At 36.8% G+C, this 15849-nt stretch overlaps 1 protein-coding gene across 1 annotated transcript in view; it reads right to left on the reverse strand.

Annotated features, from left to right (window-relative positions):
- LOC140945174 (germinal-center associated nuclear protein-like) overlaps window positions 1-15849 on the reverse strand; it is a 111417-nt gene that overhangs the window by 66054 nt on the left and 29514 nt on the right. The window contains exons 7-13 of the mRNA XM_073394228.1: window positions 14851-14920; window positions 14312-14392; window positions 12561-12634; window positions 11600-11668; window positions 10240-10305; window positions 950-1099; window positions 568-629 (exon numbers count right to left, since the gene is read on the reverse strand). Coding sequence (XP_073250329.1) covers window positions 568-629; window positions 950-1099; window positions 10240-10305; window positions 11600-11668; window positions 12561-12634; window positions 14312-14392; window positions 14851-14920 — 572 coding nt within the window. The remainder of the gene's footprint in view (window positions 1-567; window positions 630-949; window positions 1100-10239; window positions 10306-11599; window positions 11669-12560; window positions 12635-14311; window positions 14393-14850; window positions 14921-15849) is intronic.

Below are 15849 nucleotides of genomic sequence, written 5' to 3' on the forward strand. Positions count from 1 at the left end.
ATATAAAAACCAAAGAAAATTTCTCATGGGAGTCCGAGAAAATGAATGTCAATTTCACAAGAATTGTAAAAACACAGGTAAAATTCTGAAAGTTTCATTTGTAAGATGTAATTCAAAGTCTCAACGGTTGCTTGTGAGAAAGTTAATTGAAATAACACACAGGTAACGTGAGCTTGGGATGCCTGTGGTATTATGACAAAAATGTAATCAATACTGTTGGGTATTTGACACTTCTATAATAGAGATACACTGTATACTAAACTTCATTTAAACTTTGCATAAGCATTTTTGTTTGTTTGTTTATTTTTTGTTTTCAATTTATCCAGGGACTTCATCTCAAGAGAAATTAAAACTGAAGCTCTTATATGAAAAGTTTGGGAAAAAATGAAGTGCATTTGGGACAATATAGAAGTGGTCAATGTAACTTTTCTCAAGGGTAAAGTCCTTTTTAGCACTGCCTGTTCAAGATTTATCGAAGTACTCAAATGTGCTTCGTTAAAAAAAGCCAGAATTACAGATCTACGTATAGTCAGATATATATAGTGAAGCATAATATCATTCACTTACCGCGCTGTTTTCTCCACAAGATCAACACAGTCAGGGTCACATAAGTGCTGTTGAGTGATATCCTAAAGTAAAAAGATGTTACACATAATGACTGTCCTTAAAAATAAACTGTATGATATTTTGTGACTGCAATTTTCTCACGATTTTAGAGGCTTATTAAAGTGACTTAGAATTAATGTAACTATATTAGCACAGTAACATCCACATGCATATAATCAAATACCATCACATTCAGCAACATTATAAATTAAAGATAATTATAAATAAAATATGGCCAAGAATATTTTTACCAGCATTATTTTAATAATTACATTAAGTGTTCATCTAGCAAAAAAACACCAGCTGCACTATGCTAACAGTGAGGGTAAATTGACTGATATACCTTCCTGATCCCTCTGGTTCTATTCCATAAAAAATCAAACCATTCCCCCTCTCTGCCCAGCTCCACAAGATCCATAACATTTGTTGCCAAGTAATCCATTGTCATTTTGAGAACTGGAACAGGACGGAGTTCATGCGGCAATGGCTCTTCCTGGAGGAGTAAAAATTACCTCAACATAAAACACTTAAGGAGAATCGAAGGAGTGAGACAAGGCTGTTGGCGATGTTGAATGAAATAAATAAACATTCTCTATAACTGGTTTACATATTTGCAGTGTGGGAGTACTGATCAGCAAACCAACTATGCATAACTAAAGCTGGAGAGTTATTGTGCAAAAGTGGCACCTGATCCAGACTCAAGTCTATGACAAATCAGAAGTACTAAGACCAGTCTACTTCTTAATGCAATAAAATTTGTGAGCACTCTTCTTTGCGTGCTGTACAAAGTTCCGTTAATGTTCCAAAATTCGCGATATTCACCGCAAAGCCGGAATTGTAACGGTTCACAATTATGATCGACTAATTTCCACACTTATAACGTTTCTAGTTATCACCAAATGTCATTGGACCCTCTAAATGTTGGAATTTTGAAAACATATGGAGAAAACTTGGTAATCGCTTTTCTTTGGTGTCTTTTGACTAAATTCTCCGAATTCAAATTCACCTCAGGTGCGTCGTTTTAAGAAATTGACAGGAAATATAATCCTTGTATTTCACATTTTTAAGGGAAAAATGACTCTCCTTTCCACGGAAAAACACGAACCATGACTTACAATTCGATTTCTTGAGGTGGAGAAGCAACTTAAGAATATATGTTTACGAGGCTTTAAAATAATTTAATCACTGGCCTGTCACGCATTCCTAGAGAGTAGCGTTGGTGTATCGATCAATTTTATAATATTATTGTCTTTTCTTAATAGGTTGTTATTGATTATAATAAATAATAATTAATTTGCAAGATCAGTTCTCTTGTCAACACAATAAAATTTGTGAGCACTCTTTTTTGCGTACCTAAATTGCGTTAACGCGAAAGCTTGGACGGAAGGTCTTGGTACATGGCACTATTAATAAAAAAAACAAAAAATTCCTAACACTTAAAGCAAAAATAATATTTTTTTATCTTAAAATTTTTCTTTAAAAAAGAGGAAATCCATTCCAGATTGGTTTTAACTGTAACATAAATGGGATGGAAAATTTAGCTTTACTTTATGCAAATAACCTTTAAATTTTAGTTTCATTGAAAGATCTTTAAAGCATTTATCGGTAGCAGAATGAAACGGGAAAAACAGTTTTTTGACTGTGCTAAGGAAGACCAACTTAATTAGTTCAACGTGGCAATGCTAAAGGAAATCTCGCGTCACTTTGAAATACCATTCAAATCCAGAGAAAGAAAAAGAGATCTAATTGACACACTTTCGCCTTTCATACAGGAGTGCACGTGCTTTTCTCCATCAGCTCAGGAGTGAACATAGGGATCCTTAATTTAGTATGATTAACAGCAGCAATAACTTTTGGGATTTAACAGGAGACGGACCGTAAACAATAACTATGCCTTTTTGTGCATTCCATTCTTAACTTTTACACTGAAATGTTGTTAAATAGCGATATTAAACATAATGCTCTGTTAATACCACCCTAAAGTTTGTAGAGTAACCTATAGTTAGTTAGGGATCTAGGAAATGTGTATGCTGCTAAAAGGACTTTGCAGGTGTGGTCCTGTGGTGTCGCGCGGTATTCCTGAAGTTGTTTGCGAGCTATTTCCCAAAGACTAATTGATTATTCTGCAGTTGAAAATATTGTGCTAGTGCTTGTGAACAAGAGTGGCCGTGCCCAACTGACTATTTGTAGCTAATTGTCGTGTATTACACCATGGGCTGTCATAGCCTTGTCCTAGTAGTGGTATCGGGGATAGACTCAGTTAAACCGGTCGTGGAATGAATAAATACAACAGCACAGTATTTCCCACCCAGCAAAGAAACGAAATTAAAAGTGATAAAATTGTATGATTATCAAAAAGTTTCACCGCAAAAAGGTAAAAAAAAAAGATCGATAAACGGTCACTCCGGAGGAATGAGTGACTGGCCACAGTAATTAAATTATTTTAAGCCACGTAAACATAACTTTTCCAGCTAATTATTTCTCTAAGGAAACAGACCTTAAGGGAATTCTAAGTCACGGTTCACGTTTTTCCGTGGAAAGGAGAGTTATTTTTTCCTTAAAAAATATAATGTGAAACGCAAGGATTATATTTCCTGTCAATTTATTGAAACGACGCACCTAAGGTTAATTTGCATAGTCACATTCATCGTCGACAACAGAAAAGAAACGTGTCAAAAATAGAGTAGGCTACCATGGTGAGTTTTGGGCATAGGGTGTCACAAATGCTTACAATATAACCATGTCGAGATTCCCATATTTCTTTACACTATAAACAGTCTTGAAAATACTTAAATGTTTTAGTCGTTTATCGCCGACGTTTGAACACAATTATGCATTTAAGCGAAGCTTGAAAATAATATTTTTAGCAAATGGTTATTTTTAGCGTAAAATCAATTTACTTTCACCATGGAACTGTTCAAGGTTAATTTGCTTATTTCACCATAAATAAAGAAATGAAAGGATTCTTCAAAATCCTGTATCTAAAACACGCAATAAATAATTATGTTATAAGCAAACCTTTCGGTTCAGGATTAAAAACCCGGCGATTTGCAGAAAGTTAAACTAGGACACCGATTAACATGGTCATCAGACACTTTGTGTGAGCTGAGTGGTACGCTTTCAAAGTTAACCTAACGCGCTTTTCAGATTCTTTTCTTATGCCACTTAACATTGTATTAGTGGTGGCCTGACCGAAGAGGACAATAAATTCTTATTGACGTTGCGCAGCAAAGCGAAAATGATTAAACGATGGTTTTCTGTGTCTGTCTGTCATTAGAAACGTAAGCTTTGCCGCTGTTCTGTTCGGCTTGTACCTGAGAGTTATATCCATCAGTTCATGATTTATTCCACGTTTGTTTTTTAACAATAATTGGCTATATAGGTTGATGACAAGGTTAGTCGCTTACAGGGTAACACTTCTTAGTGTAAACCTGTATGGAAACTAAGAAACTTATATGTGGACACTGTCACTGGCAACTGGAGAGTTTTCAACCGACACATTTCACCATACACATTCGAATGGTCATAGCCACGGCACTTTATTGGCGAATTCCCTCAGCCTATTAAAATAACCGCTCAGTTCAGTAAGCGGTAACCATGAGTTGGCCAGTGGCCCCGAATAAGAACCTTTTCCTGCGATAATGTCATTGTTGTAAGCTACCATTTCTTAAAAGGTTGTAAGTTCCATGTTGTGGACATGAAAGTTGTGGGTTGCTGTTTAATTCCTTAATTGCCGATGCTACTTAATGGCAACTAAACAAACTTGGTTTTGGGAAGCCAAGTCCCAGCGAGATTTCTTGAATTATTCAAAGGGTCTTAGACACCTTATAGCTGACAATTTTCAAGTTTACACCTCTGCCTAAAGTGCTCTGCTGCCAATGCCATGCACATGGCCAAGAATAATTAACAATAGTGATCTTTTTTATTACATATTTCACCACAACAAGTATTTTTTAAAATTACTCTTCGAGGTTTCATTGATTACCTGGTTCTACTGTTTACTTGAAAGACTTTTCCATGTTGAATAACTTCATGAAGAAGTCGAGGCATCGCAGTCGAGCTGGTCCGTTATGAGCTGTGTTTGTAACTTTTTCCGTCCACGCCAGCTGGTAATAAGTCACGGGTCACCGTTTATCGGCTTTTCATTACTAACACGAACATGCAATGATTGCTTAACCAAAAGCTTTTTCCTGGAAAAAGCTTTAACCGTGAAAGTGTGGAGTGGCTTATGGTAAGTAAGTTAAAAGGAGCACAGGCCTTTGTGACTCTACATAAAAGCTGGCCTTCAAGGTAACTGATGAGTTTATTGCAGTAGCAGTATAGGGCACAAATGTAATGAAGAGATAAGTTTAATAAAGTTTGGTCCACAAATGTAATAATGTATCAAGTGTTATAAGGTTTGGTCACAATAATGTCACAAGGGTACCTAGGGTAAATTTTCAATTCACACAATTATCTTAAAACATTTGTTAAAAGGGCCGAAAAAATGAACGGGTACACGTACAATATGCCCAGTGGTGGAAAATAGACACTTTCGAAACATATTTCACCATACATGCATTCTATGTGATCTTCTAACTCCATCAAAGATTCTTGTTCTTTAGACAGGTTTGGTACACAGTTCATAGCTGTTCTTAATTCATTGGAGTTAGTTTTCGATCATTCTAGATGGCAGCTCGTTTCAGCAAGGCATCTTAATTATTGACTTAAATCTACTCTATCATGTCAAAAGAGATTTTCTTTAAAAAAAGAAAAACACCTTTTTTAAAGACATGAACTTTTAATACTAGCAAAATGAGATATGCTATAATTCTTCGAAAATTTTGGGTCCTGCTTAAGTCGAATCGGCGTACAATATTGCTTGTAATCAAACTGATAAAAAACAATTTAATTTCCTTTTAGTGATGTTGGAAAGATTAATGAAAATGAACAAATGATCGTCGCAGTGAAGGCAATTTATGCAATTGCGTAAAGAAGCCTGAAAAAAAATTCAGAACTTCAAAGGGGTTTGAACCCGTGACCTCGCGATTACCAGTGCGATGCTCTACCAACTGAGCTATGAAGCCACTGACGTTGGGTGCAGGTCAATTGTGGATTCATATGTTCCTGTGAAATAAATGAGTGTTAATGATATATGAAATAAATCATATATGAACTGCGGAAATGAAAATGATGAAATGATCGTCGCAGTGAACGCAATTTATACAATTGCGTAAAGAAGCCTGAAAAAAAGAAAGATTGTCGACCCTTTATTTTTTTACGGCACGATTTTGAGTAGGTACCAAGGTCACACATGTACAAGATGATTCTTAAGTTAAAAAAGCTGACAAACATTGTTTCAAAGAATAATACAAAGAATGGTAAAAGAGTGTCAAAAACGAATTCAACCTGTTCAGATTCACCTGATCGGGATTCGGGATCGGCACCTGATCACAGTAGTATCCGTAATAAAGAGGTTTAGTCTATACGAATTTACTCTCTGGGGCCGAGATTTCGTGTCCGTTGTCCATATTAGAGAGAATCAGTATTATGGAGGTTTTTTTCTAAGAAAATAGATGAGAATTTTGTCGGGACATTGGAAACTGTCCGTAATAGAGAGAGTCGTTATTAGAGAGGTGTCCGTACCGAGAGGTTCGACTGTATTCTTTTCTACCACTATTTATCATGTGAAAGGTTTGAATCCAGGAGTCATTTCAAAAGTAGGTTGAGTTTCATCGTCCGGGTAAACGTAGTCCTGAATAGGACTGTTGTGTTTGACATTGACTAATGTTTCGACAACCTGTGCAGTCATCTGCAGAGTCCAGGAAAGTTGTATCACGTCGGTTAATGGTATTATACTCTGGTTATAGAGCTAAACTCTGGTGGTAACTAGGTTACTTTCCAAAATGTTAGTTTTCTTAATCATTGACTTCAACATACTCAGTCGTGTCAAAAAAAATTCTTTCAAGAGAACATCATTTTTAAAGGCATCATTTTTTTGAAAACTTTCAAACTGTGACATGCTATAATTCGTCGCTAGTACTCTCTAGGGTAGGTCCCGCTTTAGTCAAAGCGGCGTACAATATTGCTTGTCCTCAACTTAACGGAAACACTTTGATTTCCCTTTATGCTGTGCTATTGAGGTTGGAAAGAGTGTGGACCCTTTTACCACGGTTTTCAGCTGATGCCAAGGCCACGCATGCGCAAGACTCTTCTTCCGTCATAGCAACAAATAAGCTGAAAAGTAAAGTTCTAAAGAATAATACAATGAATGGTAAAAACTTAAGAATAATTTGATGAATGGTAAAAGAGGGTCAAAAAGGTGTCTCTACGTACCGCGCGCAACAAAAAGCCTTTCCCATGAATAAAAAAGGAGTTCAGGAAATTGATCTTTCACAGTTTAGCCTAAAAAATTACTACAAGGTCAATTCTCGTCGAAATATGTTTTTTAGGAAAATCGAGAAGATAGCTTTGTAAGCAGCTCGAACGTTTGACTCGTTGTTGTCGTTGAAAGGAAGCACAACGTTCAACAAACAGTCAATATTCTTTTCTACCACCGAGTATTATCTTCGGGCCTTATTCTTTCCCGAAGCCACCTTTCTTGGTGCTTACAGAAAGGTAAACATCGGTGGAGATTAGGTGTCGAAATCGTTAGGTTTTCTTTTTATCACTAGATTTCTTTTCACAGTTTCCAATCCTAGAAAGAATGTCCACACTCCCACGTCAACGTTATATCCGGATAAAAAGTAAACGCATCAAAGCAAGTTCAACTTCTTTTACCTTGTAATAACAAATAAACTAAAATATAGATTGATTTACACAGAATAATTCAATGAATGGTGAAGGAGGATCATAAACGAGGTTCTACGAACCACGTCCATCGAGCCCGGCATGGTGAAAATGCCCACATTTTTGACACCCTATAACCAAAACTCACCATGGGGAAGGACCCTAAAAATGACCTGTTTCATAGCTCTCGACAAGGAAAAAAAAACAAACAAAAATGCTCTTTGTAGCGTTGAGTCTCGCTTGCTTGGAGATAAGTTTTATTGGCAGCTGGTGCTGTTATGCTACTTTTTCGTTTGGAATACAAAACGAGAGTTATATGTCATAATGTAAATACTCAAAACGTAGAAACTGCAAAGAGAGACAGGAAAACCTTCTGCACATTGATATCGCTGCAGTGAGGAGAACTCTTTCAGAGATTTTATACTCAAAAAATTGAACATTGATTTTTATCAGTATAAATATATATACCTTCTATGTAGCAGACAAGATACGGCTCGGTACAGTTTTTGTTCAGCACAGGAAAAGTGTAAGTTTAGCAGAACCTTATACAACAGACAGTTAATTAAGTTCGCGCGAATTCCTGTTGAATTTGTGGTCCGTTTGTTAAGAGGTGATATCAAAATTGCGTGAAAGTAATTACACTTTCCATGGTTGCTTAGTATCTGCTTTTAATATCTTCGTGCAGTTGATGTTTACGCCATCTCAGAGTACAATGTTTAGAGCTGTACACAGCGTGCATTTTATCATAGTATCACTGGGATAAAGCCGTTTCACTTCCAGGAAAATTTCAGTTTCTCATCAAAACAATCACTGATTCAGTCAGACTCGGAGTAGTTTACTTACATTTAGTGCTCAGTACAGCCAGCGGGGTTATGTTTTCTGAAATCTACACTATCTGCGACCCACATCACCACGATCCTCAATTTATTTATTTATTTTATTTTCAAGTTTTTTTTAACCGATTCTCGATCCCCGATTCTCGATCCTAGTTTTCCAGTGAACCCCGAAGTTTTGCTCATGAAGATTGTTCTTTTTTTCGACCACTGAAGTAATCAACTGTTCCAAAGTAATCAACGCTTTCAAACGACAGAATTCGTGAAACGACCCATTCCGAAACCACTCGACAGCTTTTAGTGTTGGTCTACCACGAATGGCGTGTGGATTTGTAAGCGACATGACCGTATAATGCATTAGTCTGTCCAAGTTATTATTCTCAAAACATAGCATTCTGAAAATTGTACGTTGTTTTCCAAACGTGCAGATGAGAGCATCGTGATTCTCATTCCCAGATTCTGCGCAACCCTGACCCCCTACATGTGTTTACAAAACTATCCCTTCTGTCACATTCAGCTCTGTGTTTAGTTTTTCGTACGTGAATGTCATAACCAAATTATTACAAATAGCTCTCTAGAGAGAGCACGTGTTTACAGTTTTTAATTTATGTCTGTTTTGCACTTGCGATTTTATCACCTTACCATGTCATATAAGGATGAAACGTAACCTGTTTGGTCGGAAAAAATAATAAAGCGGATTTCTTACATGGAAGAAAAAAATTTTGGCAAAGAACTACGTGATAAAAATTGCGCGTTATTTCAGTCATCTACAAAATTAAACCGCATACTCATCACAATACTCATTTGCATACAACGAAAGTCGTCACGATTCTTATCCCCAGTTTTCACAGTCTCAGCTAGCAACGCCTGGGACCATGGCCGACCATTGGGAAGACCGACCAAAAAAAAACGACTGCATTTTTAGTCTCGCTTGCTAAAGCAAGTTTGACTAAAAAAGCGACTACCAAGTTTTCTCCATATGTTTTTAAAATTCCAACATTTAGAGGGTCTAATGACATTTATTGATAACTAGAAACGTTATAAGCGGGGAAATTAGTCGATCATGTGAACTGTTACAATTCCAGCTTTGCGGTGAATATGGCGAATTTTGGAACATTAACGGAACTTTGTACAGCACTCAAAGAAGAATGCCCACAAATTTAGTAGACTGGTCTTAGTACTTCTGATTTATCATAGACCTGAGTCTGGATCAGGTGCCACTTTTGCAAAATTACTCTTCAGCTCTAGTTATGCAAATTACTTTTCCTGCCAAGAAAATTAAAGGTCATTTAAAAAAAAATCATATCTCAGCCAACTTTCCACAGAATGCAACCATTAAACCTTAAAACTATTATTTATTAGTTGAAGCTTTCGTGTGTATAAATAATTAGCTTCTTTTGCTTTGTAAGGCAGGTTTGGCAGAGCCGTAAAGTTTCAGCAAAATCGCACCACTTCCGACGGCAAACTGGCTAGTTTTAGGTGACCTAGAAAATCTAATACAGAGACAAAATTGAACTATTGGTTCAAATAAATGTGATATTTCTTTATGGGACAGGACAGTTATCATCCACTGAAAAAATCAGGGAAATCCGTAATAGACCGAAATTGCCTTATCGGTTCTTACGCGGACAGCCTCTGAAGTGCACCAGTACTTGAGGAAACGTTCTTGAGATTACATGTATGCGGGCCTTCCGAGAGAGATTTGTCACATACAGTGTACAATGTATGGGCTGCATGGTGAACTTGGACGCCACCTACATTACTGTTTACTGTGTAGTCATTTCTGCCTCAAGCTAATAATCCTAAACTCTGTTTTGGCGACATTGAGAATTGTTAAATACAAACATGTTGAAAAAGCCAAAAACTGTCATTCCACAGCGGCAAAATTGCAAACATTAGCACCAATTTAAACTTGTTAACCTTTAAGAAATCATTAACTTTTGCCAAGTTAAGGGAATTTTTGTAAGACTTATTTTTTTATGATTAGATGATAGAAAAAAAAAACAATAGAAAGTAAAGGCATAAAACAGACCTTGTCAGCTGCAGATCTGTCATACTCTTTGATTGCACGGGTATGATCTACTTGTGGATTCTCATCCTGAAAGTAATAAAAAAGTAGGTAAAGTTACATCATCATTTAATAATACATTACTGTATAATAAATACCATAGACTTCCAAAAGTAACGATTCCCCCCAAAACAACGTTTCGCCAAAGTGAAAATAATTTTTTACCTTCCCATTGAACCTCAAAAGTAATGGCGCCCCAAAAGTAGCTGCCCTTTGAAAACTACCACTCAACTACGATGAAATACCACATTGTATTTAATGTAACGTTTCTTAACAATTATTCCTCGAGCCCGAATGGGCTCTGAGCAGAAACTCATAAGGGGTTGTTCAACCCCTTATGAGTTTCTGCTCTGAGTCAATAGCGGCCATGAGGGCGAGAGGAATAATTGTTTTAGTAAAATTCAGCAAGTTGGTCAATTTAAAGCTACAATTTAATCCTTTTTTGCCGCCAAAAAGCCGCGACTTTTCGCTACTAGTGGGCCACAACATATAGCCTAGTAGTAGCTCAACTAATGAGAACGCAGCATTGATAATACAGTCAACTCTCTCTAAGACGGACACCTTTGAGACCGGCACTAAGTGTCCGTCTTAGAGAGGTGTCCGTCTTATAGAGAGTCAAACAAAGGGAGTAAAGAAAGGCAGGGACCAACTCTAGGTGTCTGTTTTACAGAGGTGTCCGTTAAGACAGAGTCGACTGTAGACCACTAGTTGGATTTTTCAGTTACACTGCCATGTAAATGCAACCGTTACTTTTGCCCAGTATGGCATCAACATTTGGGGACTTTTTGTTAATTCTTCCTTTATTCACGTTGGTAGTTAGTAACATGCATGAACAGAATAACCTTTAAGTTTCTTGCTTGTGTCGGAAACTTTGAGTCACTAACGTTTTTTAACCATCCGAAAGTAACGGCTAACCGAAACTAAGTAGCAGTCTATTTTGCCTGCTAAATCCAAAAGCAACCAGGGCTGTTACTTTCAGAATTCCACAGTAATACCAATTAAGTGTTTATTCTTCGGAAGACAAAAAGGCATATCTTTTGTTATAAGTAGATTAATAGTAAGAATTTTTACATATATCACTGCTTTTTTACTATCAAAAAAATAATTTATTACATCTACAATCTATCTGTTCTATAAATGCACTTGAGGCTGATTCCTATTTAAAACCAAATAATTGATAAAATAGTTTTTAAAGAGCTAAAAATGTATTAAGCAAATAACTAAAAGTAACAATACAATAACATTATAACAAGCAATACACTTAAAGATGACTGGTTTACTCAAAACATAAAGACTGTTGACAATAGAGAAATTTCAGCCTTACAATGCTGCCAGTTCCTGGAATTGCCTCAAACACACTTAACCTCCTCTGGTATTCTCTCATGTACCTCTCCTGTAGTAAAAGAATAATATTTTACAAGGTCTTGCTACAACAGGTACATTAACGCAACATTACAATCAATTATTGGAAACAATAAGCAATGACTCCATGTAAGCACAGTGGAAGCTCTCGTAATGCACACTCTGACAAGCTCTACTTATCGCCTCCTTCACAAAACCCTGTCTCAACTCCCATACAAACTATGTATTTTTTACATTCCCGTAAACAACCGAGGACACTTCCAGGGTTTACGATCGAGTTCAATTTTGGCATTTGTTTTTAAGCTCCCATAGTGGACAACCAAAGTGAAATCTCATTCTCCCCTGAATTTGTAATTTAATAAATCGACTTGATATCGCTGTTCGTCACAATACAAATCTTCAAAAGATCACTTGAATTTTATGCCTGTGACTTACAATAATTACAACATCTTCAAAACAACAGTATAGCCAAGCACTAACAAGCACTATTTGTAGCTAGGAAAACTCCCTTAAGGAGCCATCTATAACCCTTACACCTCCAGTGGCTGCATATGAGAACGATCCTCGTAAGTGGGCAGGTCTAGTTGCAGACACCTTGTTTGGCACCCCGCGAGAGCTTCCACTTTATACTTGCACGATATTTATCCTGCCTAAACGCCATGCTTTACATTAAGGAAAAGGAGATCATCACTTGACTCTATGTTAAACCCTGTACAAGGTTGTGCTCTAAGAAAAATTGAATGGAGCCCAATGCTCTAAACCTGTGAAATTCAGGGTAACCAGCATATGATTTTTGTGGAAAACAAAATTTGAGTCACCATAGAATAAAAGGTACCAGGGGCTAACAGGCGGGCACAACCCTACTGTAATTAAGAAATTTCAAACAAACAAGAATTAAAAAGACGGTTAACAATAATGCATACCTTCTCTGGGCACATGTCCTTGCAGGTTCCACAAACAGCTTTTGCAGAGGTGATATCTGATGACCTTTTGAAAACTACAACAACAAGAGGCATACAGGAGTTACTACAGTGAAACTTGGGCTTTAATGGCAGGGGCTCATGTAGGAAAAGCAAATACTCGGATGATTACAGCTTATTAAACTTCTTGACAAAAATGAGCTTAATAGCAGGTGCCCTTAACGTAGAAGGACCTGGAGAAAAGAAGGAAGCCTTGCACAGGAGGTAACCATGGCAACCTGCTAGAGCCAGCCGCTGAAAGGTAAAATTAATGTTCCACCATGATTGGCCAAGCAAAGTACATGTACACAATGCTATTAGTTATGCAACGACATAATTGCCCCTCACCTCAGTGGCACACGGTTCCGACCTGCCTGGGGTAGAACCTTGGCAAGGAAACTTGTTTTGACAGTTATCCTTGGCTATCATTATCTTTCAATATTTGACCGTGAAAGGTAAAACGGACACTAAACAATTATTGGATGAGGTTTTTGTGATATCCAGAATAATTAAGGTCGAGGTAGGGGTTATCAGCCGAAACCCAAGGCTGAATTATTCTGGATATCACAAAAACCGAATCTAATAATTGTTTTATTATACATTGAACGAATCCTTTCTTTCTTGCTTCGACATAAAATGTTTTCAAAGTTTCTTCCAACTCTTTCTTTTCCTCAGGTTCTCTTAGTTTTTTCTCTTTCAAGTAATCAGCAAACAGCTCCTTTGCCACCTTCGTCGACCTTTTTGTGTTTGTGAGTCCTTGTCTTCAACTACTTTTCGATGTCTTGCTCGGTTAACGAAGCAAACCTGGAAGTCATGTTTTTGCTTCTTCACTGACAGCAAGCAACACAAAGCGCTCGAACTTGACATGATTACCCTTAGAAATCATGGACCGCGGTCATAGCTGACATGATTACCCGCGACCTTGAGTGTCCTTGACATGATTATTGTATGATCTACAGCTAGATGACGTCCCAATCAGAAAAGAACTAGTGACTTGAATGTATAATAATAACGGTTATCCGTTCCAAGAGGTTAAGCGGTCGGTATCCGTTTAAATGTTTGAAAATAGCCGTTCAAAGCGATCGTTCAACAGTTCGAATGGTTTGCATATCCATTTCAACAAAATTAGCATCTGTTCGAAGGATTGCGACATCCGTTGGAACGGTTCAGACATCCGTTGGAACTATTTCTGCTTTCGTTCCCAAAGTGAAAACATTCGTTCGATGAATTGCGACTGTGTACGATCGAACAATTACTGTGAACGTTAGACGTGCGGGCTTGACACTTTCCAATCCTTTCGACGTGAGTTTGAAAGGGGAAAATTATAATAACGATCAACCTTTCTCAACAGATATTCAATATTTTCAATTTGGACCAGTAGCTTCATGATAAGAGCGAAAATTGAGATAAAAGAATATTTGTTTGGGCGCCTCACTTCACAATTCGCAGACGAGAAAAGATCACGGGTTATGTTATATTACAACTGTGGACTCAAAACAATAAATTCCATATAAATTAATTTAATACTGTTGTTAGTTCCCATCAGGCTAAGGGAATGTATGGAAGGAAGAGTAACTTAACAAGTAGCTTTATCCACATGTATGTACGTGTATGTACATGTAGTACTATAGATTATTCATTAAAATTTCGAAATACTCAAGCATGTTAAGGCATGGCTTGAGGCTAATATCATTGTAAGACAAAAAAGGGGCCACCTTGTCTAAGTTTCTTGTCAATTCCTTCCAGGACTTGAAGTTTTTCTCCAGCATTTTCACTTGGTTCAAGTGTCTGTAAGTCTGCAGGGTAAAAAATTATTATTTTCAACTAGTGGAATAGAAAGGCCAAGCACACAAAAAAAGATGAAGGAAAGAATATACCAGACAAAAAACATACAAGTCATACTGCACTGTGCTTAGAACCTTCATTGGATATTGATGTTAAAGCCTCACCTAGTGGTTTTTCACTATTTCCGAATAATATTATTTGAACTTTCAATTTTAACAAATGTTAAAAAAATTTCCCTGATACAATTTTTTACGTTATTTTTATCTAATTATCACTTGACATGGTAGATGAACAAGACAACAGAGACTTTGTACATGTGTAGAAGGCTCATTTTTGGGTCCTTGCTTTAAATTATTCGTTGTTCTTGGGTAAAGTAATGTTGTATGAAAATTAGTGAAAGAAAAACGTCAAACCAAGAATAAAAACCGAAACATAATATAAAATAGACAAACACAACATAGCTTTTTACATTTTTCAATATCCTGCATGACTTCTGTCTTTTTGACACTCCTTACAACTGGTTTATCCACTGGTACAACCTGCAAAAAGAGCATAATATACAAACGTAACTACAGTGCACGTCATAACAATGCTGGCCATTACTGGAAGAAATTATTTTGTTAACCTCACCCGTCCTTCCTTTACTCCTGGTCAACTAACTTTGAATGACAAAGGTACATTTACCTTTTAAATACAATGTACTAATACTTTTTATTGCCGTACTGGTATTTCAATCTGCGATTATCACATGTATACATGTATAAAATTGATCATTTATCAAAATATCTTGCATTTGTGTAAAAGCAACGTGGTAATCGCTTAAAAGCAATGCGATAATCGATTGTGGAAAATTTTCAATCGATTTAGGCATAAAAAAAATTCTTGTTTACAAATAAACAATATTGAAAACTTGAGTGTTGTCTTTGAATGGCCTCATAATCAAAGAAAAGAGAAGAGAATTTTATCACCAGAAAGCTCAGAAATAATTTCGAGCTGCACGAAAGGCAAGATAAATGACACTTTGAGTGCTAGATCAACGCTGGATAGACGCTTATACCATTTTGGCCAACGTAATCAAACGAGGCCTGGAAAGATTCAAAATGTTTACTGTAAATGAACAAAACAAGTCACCAAAACCGTCGAACCCCCACAGAAACATAACACAAAATCCAATTAGTCCCTGGCCAATACCTTTATATGTACCTGTTTTTATAAAACTCACTTGGGGTCTAACACTGAGCCGGCTGGCCATTTGGTCCATTATTCTCTCTTGATCTGGTCCCATATAGGAACAAAAGGAGTACTCATTCCATCTTAAAACAGTTTTTTCTATACGGAGCCCTCTAAAGCAAATACCGTGAGGATAGTAAAAAATTCTTCCCTGCGTATGTACAACTCGTAAGACCTTGCAATTGTCCCGAGCGTGTTCAGGATTACTTTTTTTTCCCCACAAGATGGAAAGGATGGA

The sequence above is a fragment of the Porites lutea genome, chromosome 8 (genome assembly GCF_958299795.1).
Source record: "Porites lutea chromosome 8, jaPorLute2.1, whole genome shotgun sequence".
Lineage (NCBI taxonomy): Eukaryota > Metazoa > Cnidaria > Anthozoa > Scleractinia > Poritidae > Porites > Porites lutea.